Source organism: Acanthopagrus latus, chromosome 14, assembly GCF_904848185.1.
Source record: "Acanthopagrus latus isolate v.2019 chromosome 14, fAcaLat1.1, whole genome shotgun sequence".
Classification (NCBI taxonomy): Eukaryota; Metazoa; Chordata; class Actinopteri; order Spariformes; family Sparidae; genus Acanthopagrus; species Acanthopagrus latus.
In genome coordinates this window covers 17,459,564-17,473,544 of record NC_051052.1, presented here as the reverse complement: position 1 = coordinate 17,473,544, position 13,981 = coordinate 17,459,564, and the positions used below count along the sequence as shown (strand labels likewise).

Sequence of the window (13,981 nt, the reverse complement as noted above, 5' to 3'; positions counted from 1 at the left end):
CTTGGGAGCCTCAGCAGGAGGGGAGGAGAAAGCTAGACAGGAGGGCCTATAACAGCAGCATCCGCAGGTATAACAATGTCTCTCACAAACTCAGGTGTCAGTGTGGATTAAGCAAGAGCCACAACACACAGTGCTCAACCATCTGCTTAACACCCCGCCTCGCTCTGAAGCATGCTATTCCCACAAAGAGCAAGAAAACATAAAGATGAGCTCAATTCACAGGCGTTTTACAGAGATAATCAGTAATAACTCCCTGTCCCTGTACACAAAATTACTATAATTTATGGGAGGTGACTTGTGAGTGTTGGAGATAAATGTCATTTTTCTTTTATCCCCAGGGGTAGCTGAAATATCAAGCTTTCTAAACAGCGTTTGTTTTGTTTTGGTTTTGAGTGCTCTAATCTCCCAGGCCCCCTGAACTATCCAAGACGAGCAACGGTACCTCTGAAGTTTTGCTTTTTCATTTGGAATTTGGCGAAACTTATGAAGTGATGGGATTCAAGCTTGTCTCTGACAGCCAGACCTTTCTGCACCATTGCTGCAGGGGAAGAAAAACACTCTGGCTTGCTTGTAATTCTTTAAACCAATCGCAATCATCTTGGGCGCCGGAAAGCTAAGGATGCAGCAACAGGGAACTTGTTTTGCTGGGTCATGTCACGAGGGGAGCACGTTGAGCTCCAGCAAACTCCAAGAAAAATAACAGCTGCTAGCTTGTTGACATTTGCACTGCTAGCGAACATCTTAAGGCTCAATTATGCAAAACGTCAGAGAATGTAAGCATTAATACAGACAGGGCGTTGAGTTTTGTATGGTTTTCTGAAAGCTTACGGATAAAAAACAGCATATCGGTACCTCTGCTGGTCGTGGGGGGAAGTGTAGCAGTGTAGCCGATAGTTCTAGTGGGACACCACCACAGGACAACCAGAAGTGTAAAAGGAAAAGAAAAGAGGTAATGCGAGTCTGAGCAATGTAAAATTATCAGCTATCTTCTTCTGGTAATATCGATAAAGGCTGGGAAACAGCCATATCTCGCATTCCAAGATTAGATAATGAGGTAAAAGCTTTTAATACGAAGAGAGTTTCGCAGAGAACAAGGAGAAACTGTGCTGACAAATAACTTGAATTAAACTGAAAAAAGTCTGACTGAGACAGGTTGACAGGTGAAGGTTGGCAGCAAGGTAGTAAATTAGAGTGACAGGTTCCTTTAAAGTTGCTCTATCAGCTATCTTTTGCTGCTCAGTACCACCTGGTAGGTTATTCGCTGCAGAACCGCGGCGCATCCAAGTGTAGCCAGGCCAGCTGATGAGAGCAGCTGCCGTAATGAAATGGCCCAACTGAATGTCAGCTGGTGAACTTGGCTGCTGGGGTTAGCCACAACTTCAGGGTGTGCTTGGAAGCACACGCTGGACACACACACACAGAGGTTCTCAAAGGACTTCAATCTTCACAATGCAGCCAGGATCAACATCATAAGTGGTGAAGTTGGACAGTGTCGATCACTCGGCATTGGAAAACATTTTAAAATCCGCCAATTACTGAATCGATATTGTACTACAATGGAAGCAGTTGTGCTCTCGATTTTTGTGCTCTCTTATCTCTGCTCTCTATCATTTTTTGAGTTTTGAAAACCCCTCATCATATGCCAGAACAATCCTGACCAATCTGAAGCACACATGTCAGACTCTGAACCTTTCAGAGAGCAAATGATTTACTTTGTACACCCCTTGCCATCTATGGCAGCAAAGTGATGGTCTGAACAAAGTGTCCAAGGTCCAGATGGTGTCCTGTCAGCTACAAAACAGTCATCTTTCTTTAGCTATGAAAAGAGCAGCACTGAAGGGGGAAGAAAACAACAATGACGCACCAGGAACAGGCCCTCGGACTATTTCAGAGGGCCTCGCTGTTAATGACTCAAACTGCTATTTCTCATCCCGATCTCTGTTCAGTCTCTTGACACAGTACTACTGATGCTGAAGCCGATAAACTCCCAGCGTCAGGACAATAAAATAAGTCTCACCTCTTGTGGCGGCCACCTCCAGATCTCGGGGTTTCCTGAAACAAAAAGAAAAGAATAACCTTAAGTCCAAAATCAATAACAAAAAGGTCAAAAAGTCGTTGTCAGTGTTTGGCAGATTTGTCCCTAATTTCAAGGCGCACTGTAATTTCAGAGATATCAAAATGAGGTTTTAGGAATCATCTATTGTGTTCATCTGCCTTGGGTTGTGTTGCTTCACCACAGAGGAAAAAATCCCATCTACAGCATAAGAAAAATTTATCAGAAGCAGCATTCATAGTTGCCTTAAGGTTGTGTATGAGCGTCTGTGAATCGCAGCTGCTGAGCTGATATATAGATGAGCTTTGTTGCATTTAATAGCTCAGCAGGAGCCCTGTAGCCCTGGGGCCTGGAAGGCAATCTTGTTTTGCAACATGGAGGTGTATGTTTATCTTCTTTTCCCATTATTGTATGATCTAAAGGTTGTTTAGATCTGTACAGCAGTGATGCTCCAATAAAGTTGCCTTCGGTACAATAGCGCTTCCCTCAGAAGAAGATGGGGTGTGTCACAGACGGGGTGAGATGAATACGCATCTCGCCTTTCCTAAGGTCTTGTGCAGTGAAGGGTCTCGGGTTTGATTGAGGGGCCTTGGCTCTGCCGCTATTCATCAGTCAGAACTCGGCTTTAGTGGGCGAAGGGAAACGTTGTGCCCGACTCTTAGCATGCGCCAGCCTCTCCCGTCTCAGTGACATATCATCCATTACCTGGGGATGAAATCTCGGCCGTCGTCTCCTCCCCGGCTCAGGCCTGGATAGATTTACTAAGAAGGAGGACAGTAAGAGGGCCGTGTGCAGCAGCAGCAGGTTGTACACTAGGTAATACCTCATCCGCCCGTGACAAAAGTTTCGAGCAACAACTGGATTTAAGAGCAACTCGATTAAAGTTGACATTTTCTAGGATTTGGTGTAATCCAACAGCTGCCTTATCTATTTTAGTCTTATCAGGAATGTATTCAAGGGCTGACAGATGGTTCTACTCTTCAAGTGTACTCCACTCCAGAACTAGAGCTGCATGTTAGGGTTAAAAAAAAAAAAAGAAAAAAAAAAAGAAAAAAAAAAAGGTGATGTCTTGACAGATATTATGATTGGTGGTAATGGTAATTTTACAACATAAAACTATAAAAATCATCACAATGTAACATTTTCTGGGTTTGTACCACACAGACGCTCTTTTACATCTGTAGAACAAGATTTGAAGTGCAGGGCGTCCCTGTGTACGACTACACTTAATTTTCATCCTTTGTTGTCAAACATTTTTCTTTTTAAAAGGAAAAAAAAAATTGCAGCTCCTGTGATTTGGATATTGCACTTGGGCATATTGTGATTTTGATAATATTTCAATTAACCGTGCAGCTCCAGCCTGAACCCATTCAGTCTGATACAGAGTAAGACTTTAATCATGGAGACTTTTAGGATATTAGAAGCAAACTGTGCATACCTGGGTTTCAGGCTGCATCTAACAATTACTTTCACTGATGATTAATCTGTTATTGTGTTTTATCATTTATTCAATTAGTCATCTGGCTTTTAAAAATGTTGATGATTGTTATTTTATCAATAAAATGTTATGAAAAATGTCAATTTCCCAGAGCACTGATTTAAAAAGCTGCAATCATGATGACACATTCACAACAAGATAATACTGAAAAAAAGCAGTGAGGCCTCATAACGCTTTTAAGTTGAGAAATAGTTTTCAAAATAGTTGTGAACCCAGATTATCTCTATAACGGAGCCTCCAGTTTATACATCTCATGGTGTAGAAAGAAGAAATGCTGTCTAAATGTAAATGTCTGTCTACCCTCTGGCTTCTACAGTCGCCCCAGCAGAAAACACCAGACTATGTAGGAAATAATTGTTTGCTTTAACATTTCCCTGCAAATTTCAAGACATGAGTTTTGGAAATTCTGTGCGCGCCGATTCATATTCCAAGTTTGTTGTCCTGCTGATAGGGGTCAGTGGACTGGACTGATGATTTTCTGAGGTGAAAACGGGTTGAAGTATGCATCAAAACAATAATATGAAGGGAGGTCACAGCGGTCAGCAGACGTCGTGACGCCATGCCAATCCTCGTTTACACTCTGTGATATGTGCAGTCAAAACTAAAGAGGGAGGCTGATTCTTATGTGGTGTTGAGTATCGACTGGGGGTTTACCTCAGACATCCACAGACTGGCAAGGGAATAAGAAAAAAAGAAGAAGATCTTTTTTTTTTTTTTTTTGGACTAGTATGAATGAAATCCTGCCACATCACATTCAGAACAAGCATATATATACAAAAATCCATAAAGGTGATGATGTCTTTTTACTTGTTTCAGTTATTGTTTTTATGTTTTCGGGGTTTAAGATTGTTGAAGGACTGTCGATGCTTTTTTCCCTACTTTTGTTGTTGACTGCACACTATCCAGAATAAAAGAAATTACCGACGCTGATTGGGTTTTTAATGGCCCCTTGCAGACAAATCCTCTTCAGTGTTAAGTTGCCTTGACTGCAGCTCAGCCCAGAAAAAACTGTGCTATAAATAAAAGCACCATATCTGATCTGTAAATAATCACTTGCACTGTGTCAGATTCTCATGCTAATTCATTATCTTGTAGTCTGAGAGCTGCAGAGGGTCTCGGCCAGTTACACTGAAGCAGCAGGTCCACCCTACTGCAGAAGCATAAATAAATGTCATTTATGTGTAATCTTTACTGGGACTACATTCACCCTGAAAATGAAGCATTTTTCCCTCTTTCTCCTGTTTTGGTTACTAAACATCAACATTTTTTAAATAATTTATAATATCAAGGTCATAACAGCAACAGTCTGCGATACACAAATCCACATGGCATAAGGTGACATAAAGTATTAAGTACAAACTAATACGAGGGCTGAACTGTGTAGTACGGATCTGTTTTCAATCATAAACAGTAGCTCGCAGCCACCATGAGGATAAATGGAATCGTCTCCATCCTTTCTGTGGCTGCACGAAAATCTGAAAATGAAATCATATCGTGTTTACAGAAAACACCCCGGACTTCATTTGGCACCTTCTGGCAGTGTTTCCTGTCCCGGATATGAATCTGCGAGACAAGGTCAACTAAATTCATGTACAACTTCTTCGTTGCACACAGCGCGAGCCTGGGCAACTTTATTTATCGTCCCTGTGTTGCGCTGACAGCTCCCATAAGCTCTGTATGAGAACTCAGAGCTGCTAAGAATAAAGAGAGACAAATATCAACAATAAAAGAGGTACTTTATCACTCAGACCGAGCAGATTACAACTTGTCTTGCATTTATGTGTATATGTGTACCTGTAAGGATGATAAATCACACTTAAATGTCTTGCTGGGACGTTTTCTCCTGGATTTAATCTTTGATTTATGTCTTCACAGCTTTATCAAATTCAAAATGTCCAAAGGAATACCATCTTAGTCCATGAAAAGGTGATCTGTGGCTTCCCAGCCAGCCAGCTAACAACTCAGGGCTTTGAGTATTTCTCTGTACATAGCTGATAAAAATCGCAATTTTACTGGAGGCATTCAATAAGTTCAAGAGACAGAGAGAGATAATGATCAAATAGAAGTGCATGGTTGGCATTTGAAGGAAGCAGATGGGCCAAATACATAAACCAGGAAAGCTACGCTACTGGAAGGTCTTAATCCAGAGAAAAATCACTGGAGATGTTTGCATGAAAACATCTGAATATTATTTTTGACATCCGTCTATCGGTCTTAATAATTATGGGCTAAAATTGCAGCTGTTATACTTTACTCATCTATTATTTTAGTAGAGATGCTTTGCAGTTTTGTCACACCCTGTTTTAATTAAGATGCCAACCTCGAGCTTGCTGTCTGAGTCTTTGATGCCAGCTGAACAAATGGATGTTAAAATGCCAGCCTGGCACATAAATCGAGGGCCGAAGATGAAAACAAGACTAACCTGCAAACGACACAGTAAACATCTGCAGAAAGTCCTGTTCACTTTGTCAACCTCTTGACATTTTTGTGACCGGTGACCCATGCAATGCTGGCACTAGGAAAAAAAATCAGGCACTGAGAACTGCACCATCTCTTTTTATGTAAATTTCTTTTTTACACTTCACTGGTCAATTTTGAAATTCTGCTTTCCATAACATTTCTTATTTTAGACAAGTGGAAAGACAACATCCTGACAACGCAGATTTAGTTGTGTACTTAGGTTCAGATTTCCTTTCTGGCCATTTATGCAAATTACCACATCATATATAATACATCCTCATTTGCATATTTTCTAAAAGAATATCAGAAAACTTGTTACACAGAAATGAAAGGTAGAGAACTGATTCTAAAGTCTTGTGTAAGATGGCATGTGTTTCACTATCTTTGTCTAAATGTGTCTAAAACTTTACAAAACATTTCTTTTTCCACATACCTTTAGCCACATATCTCCACCTGAGTGGCAACGAACTCTCTAGCTTTCTTTCCATCTACACTCTGACAGTTTTTTGTTCATAAATTATTCATTGACTTTTATACGTTATTTCCACAAACCCATGGTGAAAATGAGTTTTTATGGCTACTGAAACAATGTTCTCATTTATGGAGTGATAAAAACAGATGTTGAAACATCTGCTCTGTAAAAACCTGTGTGAACGTATGAAAGAAATTAAAATACAATTTGAATCCTGGTTTGATCCATTGTTTAGATTTCTGTAGTGGAAATGCATGTTAAAGCGTCGAACGTTAGAAGACTTGTCAAGACAAAAGATATTTGTCCTAATGTACGTAATTAACTGGGGAAGTTGCTGATGCTGATATCTATTAGTTCTTTTAACCCTAATTACCTGCTGTGTATATTGAGTTCTGCTGTGGAGTGAAAACGTCATGTAGTTTCTCAGCAACTAGCTCAAGTGTTTTTGCTGGTAGCCTTCCTATCAAAGACAAACACCGGCGCGGTTTAGTTGGCTTATATAACAGTAATCCTTGAGATCTCGAGTCAACAGAGGTGTGAATGTGTCCAAATATTGTTTCAGGCAACACGATGAAATCCAGTTTGCTGCGAGCACAGACGCTGCTGCTCCTCGGTGGAAATGCCATGTGACGGGCAGTGAACGTTTCCCTGCTGTTTAGACAAGATCCTCTGCATCAACACCATTTTTTTTTTTTTGTTTTGTTTTTCTTTGGGGGGGGGGGAAGAAAGGTGCTAATTAAAAATGCAAATGGTGCTTGTTAAAAAGTGTTGGATGGGAATTGTCTGCAATATGTGTGTGAGAGAGAGAGGCGGCGGAAAAAACCTGGCGCCACTTTAAATGCAGATGATCCAGAGGAATGTTCCATATGGTTCTGACTTCTGGATCACTGAGACAGGTTTCCTTGTAGGTCCTGCATACCAGAGGGAGGTAAGGCCCGATAACCAGGACCACATGGCTGCAGAGGGCCTCACATATCAGATACAGAAGAGATGTGTGTCCATGCACAAAAACACACTCTTCATTTCTATAAGCAAATTTAAATGGAACACAGTTTGATGGAAAAAAAAAAGACTGATTGATAAAATATTTCACATCCAAGACCCGTGGTGGAGTTTCCATTATGACTCCAGCAGCCAGTGCAGAAGAGTTACAGCTTGTTTTGGTTGGGAAGTGCTCTGAGACCTTTGCAGACTGTTTACAGCCCCTCAGCTCTGTACAGAAGTTGAGCTGCTTCTTCTGTCCTGATATCTTGATACCCAGCTATGAGGCCCGACTGGATGCTGTATATCATAACAGCCTTGACACGGCAATTGCCTGTCTCCCCGCTGATAAATGGGGCCCGAGAGGAGCGGCACATTTTTGGGATGCTCTGTCTCTGCAGATGTCTAACTGACAGCTCTGTATAAATCCACTGACCGTGCTCTCTAATTCTCCCAGACTGCCTCTAGATGAACAGAGGACCCCCGGCAGAGCATGAATGCCAGTTTTATATGAGTTACAGTGAGACATCTAATGGTTAGCTTCTGCATAGCCACATCTGGTCTGCGTTAGGCCAGGAGAGAATAGATTCGGCTGGCATGAACGGACATATTATGTTTCAAATGACGGACTGAGAATCTTTGCAGGAAAGCTGCAGTTGACCAATTGAACAGAACCGCTTGATGTTTGTTTATCGTAGTTCCCCTGTATGTAAATAGTTGTACCCTCTGCTTTTCATTTTTTTCCCTGTGCAGCCTCTTAGCAGGTGCTGCCAGAATCTTCCTGTTAGTGTGCGGTTTGTGTACATATGTCATACACAAGCCCTCGCTTCTCATAAACAGCCTCAGACAGTTATAGCCCAAAACAAAATAAGCCCCCTGATGCAGAACAGCTGATCCATCTGGAAAACAACTCTTACCTACATCCCCAGGAGTTTGATTTGTACTATGTGCACAAAATCTGTCAGAAATATAGAGATTTTCAGTTGTTGTTACACAACCATGTGCTTTCATATCCTTTATGTGCTCAATTTCTTGGTGAAAATCACTCTGTGATTGACAGAGGTGGCAGAAGTAGACACACGCTTCACTCAAATAAAAGCACAGACGCTTGTGTAAGAAAAGACTGGGAAGAGAAGGAGGTCCTCGTAAAGCCTCCCAAGAACAGCAACAAAGTGAGAAAAAACTCTGAAGGAACGAGACACTAACACACCTTTTCTCCCCATCTGAGTCTCCCCTCTGTCTTCTGATCTATTGAAATCAGTCTTGTGAGGTTGGGAAGGCTGCATGCAGTGAGAGTTCTGGTATTTGAGGAAAGTTTGAAATTACATAAACTGCTCTAGCGAATATGGATTACCACTCCCCTTCTCTCTCTACGAGCTTGTCATTTCTGATTTGGTTTAATTTCTACTAATTCATTTTGACGCCTCCTGGACTTATTTGGAGGAAGAGCAGACTGTTTCTGCACGGCTTCGCTTCTATGAAATAAACACAAAATTACTTGGCACGATTAAAAGACTCATTAGAGACATCAATAGTCTCTGATTCATACCATTAAGAACCAGACACCTTGTACACAAAGCAGACTAATGCTGGCTTTCAAATTAAGTTTGATGAATACGTTTGTGGACCTGAGCCGCACTGAGAAACACTGTGTGATGTATGAGACACTGCTTTTTGTTTCTTCTAAGTCTACTGATAATTTGCTTAATTAATCACTCAGTTTGGAAAACAATGAAAACGATCAAGGAGACATCTTCAAATTGTTCAGGTAGTCCATCTAATTGTTCGAAACTCAAAAGGTACAACCCTCACATCTAATTTTATTTCATAAGAGTCAATTAAAATTCTGGCAAATCAACTAATAGACAATTCTTGCCAGCTCAACACCAAAGAAACAACTCCAAAATGTCACACAAGTAGCTGCAGTAGAAACATCTCAAGTTTATGCCACACTGTCTGTTCCATCCACTTTGAAAACAGGTAAATTACGCCACCAGACACCAGAGGAACCATCTCTCCGAGTAGCTTTAACAGCATTTTAGGGTGTTTCTTTTTCCTTGCACTAATTCCACAGTGATGATGAAATGCCGAGACACTGTTTAGGTTTTGCATCACTGCAGCTTTTTTCACACACACACACTCGGCTCCTGAGCTCTCTGGGCGTCTCCTTGAGCAACAGTGCCTCTGTTTGGCAGCGCCGATTTATCAATCTCTACTGATGTCTGCTCAAGTAACGTGTGGAGAAAAATGGAACATCATATGAGTCTGTGGCTGGACTGAAATACACAGGCCCTCCTGCAGAGAAGAAAAAAAGCCTTTTTTTGGCTATGAATGACCTCTCTATGAACTACCACATGACATGGAACCGCAGGAGGTACAGTGAGAAAATGTAATCTGTCTCCTGCTTCCTCCTGCTTCTTCCCATCATGTCACCTCTTACCATTAGGTGTCCACTGACGGGGTCAGCTGTCATGGACTCATTCTGGAAAGTGTTGGCCTGCACCAGCTCCTCTTCCTCCCTCCGCTCCTTCTCTCCTATGTCATCATCGTCCAGCTCATCCAGGCTCTGAGAGAGGACGAAGAGAATGATAGATGAAAAGAGGAACAGAGACAAAAATTGTTAGTTCAGCCGTTGGGTGGAGCACATAAGAAAAATCAGTTTATATGTTAAAACACGATCAAGCGAAAAGGAAACCAATAGTTTATATGCACAGAAACAATGTCGGGTTTGTTGTGTTCTTGTTCACTTTGACACATTTCATTTATCAAAACAAATGTCGTATTTGTTACCCGTTCTTAAGAACGCGTCAAGCGCTGCAAGACTTACAAATTTGTCAGTAATTATTCATGAAATGGAAAACAGCATTTGTGAAACAGACCTAAGGTCATTCTGATACCTGTGTTTACATGCAGTTTGTCAGTAATCTAATTTATTCACTATCCAGGGAATATTCTTTACCCTTGGCTGCTTCATATTTAAGACATTTACTGTTATTCTTTGAAGAATTACAGTGCAGTTACACCAGGTTGCGCAGGAACAACAGATTCTTTGTATCGTAAACAACGATTTTTCATTTGAGTCAATTTACGCCTCGGTTTAAATTCTATTTTCTTGGATCAAAAGAGGCACGACCATGAATATTGATGGTCCATTCAGAGGCGAACACCAGAGATGTTAAACCTTGGCCTTACTAACCCATTTCATGGGCTGCAATGGCTAAACCAAGACGGCAACTTCAGCTATCAAAGTATGTCCTGTTAAAGTGTTTTTCTTCCCCCTCTGAACAGCAATGAAATAGACAGAAACAAGACAATGACAGTTTTATGATGTATTTCTGTAAATGGAATCTGGTGGAGTTGGCGAGAGCGACGTGGCAGCTGTTTCTGGTTAAACAAAAATACTTAGAAATGGTTAGAAGAAAACTATCTGAGAGTGTCAGCAGCACTTTAGTGGACATATTTGTTCACTAGCTGCCCTCTGGGATTTCTTTGCTGACATGCCTGTCACAATATCAAATTATCCCGATATCATTGCGATATCGACCCTTACTCTTTAAAAAAGTGTGTAGCAAAATGTTCTCCGACATTACTATATGGCAGAAGAAGTCACATACATTGGTAGTAAATAGCTTGCTGGCTAGTTGCAGCGCTCTTGTCTTTTTTCTGCTTCCTCACGCCTTCCTCTGATTTTAGGAAATCAAGTTTTTCGTTTTATATTAAGCAAATAAATCAGCTCCCTGCAGAAAGCTGACAGCAACGCGGTCACATTCGGTCCACAGTAAAGCGCTGACAGATGCGTGGTGACAGGCAAGGTCATTCCCACCATAACAGCGATGTTGACCTCTGGCTGAACACATTCAGGGTCCCTTCTTAATCCTCTTAAGACATGATCACATTCACTTCCAGGAATCCCTGAGGAGCCACAGCTCAAACACCACTAAACACTAGATGGACTCTAGTCAGGCAACAGGAAGACGGCCTGTTCGAGGGCCTTTCACCTCCTGGGGACAGTCAGGGGGGGATTTCTGACCAGTGGAATGTCCCTTGAAAATACAATAAAAGAGAAGTTCAAACACACAGAGAGCAAACATCCCTTTGACAGAGGAGCGGGGAGTTAGCGTTCATTATTTAGCTAGAGATTTTGCACATGGCCTGGGAAAACCTCCAACTCTACTCCTTGTAATCTTAGCTTCATCATGAAATATGTGCACGTCCTCAGCTTCCTATTTGCATTTACTTTACCGCGATCTGTGCAGCGAGAGTTACTGGGTTCATCTGTCTGCGGCGCTGAAGATGCATTGCGTAAACACAGCTCGACATCAGGATGGATGGCTGGATCGTGATGAGAGACAGAGATCTGGGGCCAAACTCCCAGTGGGTCACAATGCAAACCAGTCTTTCCTGCTTCACGCTGCAGGCCAAACAAAAGGTGCCCGCTCGACAGGCTCTTTAGTGGTAAAAATAGCCTTACAAGGTTAACAAGGAATGCAGTCATTTGCAAGGCCTTTCCTGCCAAACGGTTTATCAGTGGTCTTTTGGGAAATCACCAGACCCTTTTCTTTTTGAGTCCTGAACTCTCCTCCTACTTCTCCTGATGTAACTCTTCCTCTTTCATCTCCAACATGCATTTATAGAGGGGTGGACACAATAACAGAAACAAGTCCCGAAATTAATATGTCAAAGAGCTTTTGATTTCCAGATTTCCTGCATCAAATCTCACTGTTTTGTACTTTAAATGCATCCATCTGTGTACGTACAGGCACAAATCAAAACATATTTTCTTGCAATAATTCATGGTTGTCGACATTTTAAGATTAAGACCAATATGTGGGAAATAAAGAGCAGAGGGTTTGAGGTAAGAAAAATGAGATTAAACAGCAGTTCGTCTGTGTCAACACACAGTGACTAACAGCTCTGCTATGCCTGAAGTTGCCTGAAATGTGGAATTGGGAATCTCAACGTTTATTTTGGATCGAGATGCAGACCGTTTTTGCCCTCCGGTATTCCAAATTGCTCCGCATTTCGTCTTTTCCAAATAAAGGGAAAAGGGGGATCTGCATGCAACCATATAAGGGATCCTTTTGCTGCTGACATCATCAAAATGAGTCTGTGTATTTTTCTGGCCAATTGGACGATGGAAACAAGCAGAGAAGGTGAGGAGGGATTAACGAGTGATGCTTTGACTGATGTTCTGACTTGGATACTTGGAGCCATGTGTTCCCAAAAAGAGATACAAAGCACCGATCTTTAGCGTCACTGTTCATGGTGGAAGATTTGTCGCTTTTAAGTGAAGTTTGTTTATGAAAGTACGGTTTGTACTAACCGTCTGACTGGAGACATTGTTTTATCTAGTGTTTATTCAATGTTTAGGGGAATATTTTGCACCAGTGTGACTGAGATAAAGTGGCTGATGTGGATTACACATTTAGAGAAGTATTGCATCGACATGTTCTTCCAAAATGGTACTTTTGTAGTTGGGTGCATTCTCCCCAGATACAGAAGATTATGCATGATAGAATCACATTTTCTACAACACTGGGGCTTTCAAATATATTCAAAATATACAAAACTCTTTAACGTTATTGACTTAAAGCTTATTTAGGCTAATCGTCAGGTACTCATAAGGATACAGTTGGGGCCTTCTGTCCGTATTTTGAGTTCATCGGCTCGAGCTCACAGATACGGACCATCGGATAGTATCCAATAGTTCAGGTGAAACATGAACACAGAACAAATCATTTGAAATGGACAGATCTATTTCTGTGCGTAAAGGGAGCATAAATGAGCATATTATTCCTGGAAATAGAGTCAATATACATTCATCAAGGATTAACGGCCCCCTAATTAGCTATGATTTAGGCGAAAAATTCAAAAATGCTGCCAGAGGTCGACACACATAACTTGACCAACATGCCAAATCTAAGAGATAAAAGGCTGTGAGCTGAAAAGAAGCAGTCAGATTTCCAGAATCCTCTTCCTGCTTCCTGTTTACAACAGGACCAAGTGTCACGGCCTCACAAGAGTGTTTACTTTAGCGAAGCCAGTAAAACACGTATCCTGGCCGGCTCTGGCCTCAGTAGTACCACTGTCTGTCCCTGTGCACATGGAGAATTAAAGGAGCTACATCTGGAGCAGAGCTTCACGGTCTATTGAAATGCCTGTTGTGGTTGGAAACTCTCTCTCTGTGGAGGAAAAATGATCATCTGTTCTAAACCTCTGCCCCTGGCTGAAAATATCTGGATCCATTTGATTCTTTGTCTGCACAACAACAGGCAGTGCGCTTTAGTTCCCTGCTCTGGCATCTGCCTATTCAGTGACTGTCAAAGTGGTGCTGTTTCATGGTTAATTTGAGTGAGCTGGGTACATTTTGTGCCTGCAGACCTGCAGCGTTGGACAGTGAATATAAAAATGTAAGAAATTACTGGCTGCCAAAGGTTGAACCCAAATGTTCAGCAGCAAGCACACTCAGGGCTGGATAATACTGAGGAACTGTGCAGATGTCAGACATGCAATCATT

At 41.6% G+C, this 13,981-nt stretch overlaps 1 protein-coding gene across 1 annotated transcript in view; it reads right to left on the bottom strand.

Moving 5' to 3' along the window:
* pawr (PRKC, apoptosis, WT1, regulator) overlaps positions 1–13,981 on the bottom strand; it is a 62,889-nt gene that overhangs the window by 11,386 nt on the left and 37,522 nt on the right. The window contains exons 3-4 of the mRNA XM_037121556.1: positions 9,905–10,030; positions 2,018–2,052 (exon numbers count right to left, since the gene is read on the bottom strand). Coding sequence (XP_036977451.1) covers positions 2,018–2,052; positions 9,905–10,030 — 161 coding nt within the window. The remainder of the gene's footprint in view (positions 1–2,017; positions 2,053–9,904; positions 10,031–13,981) is intronic.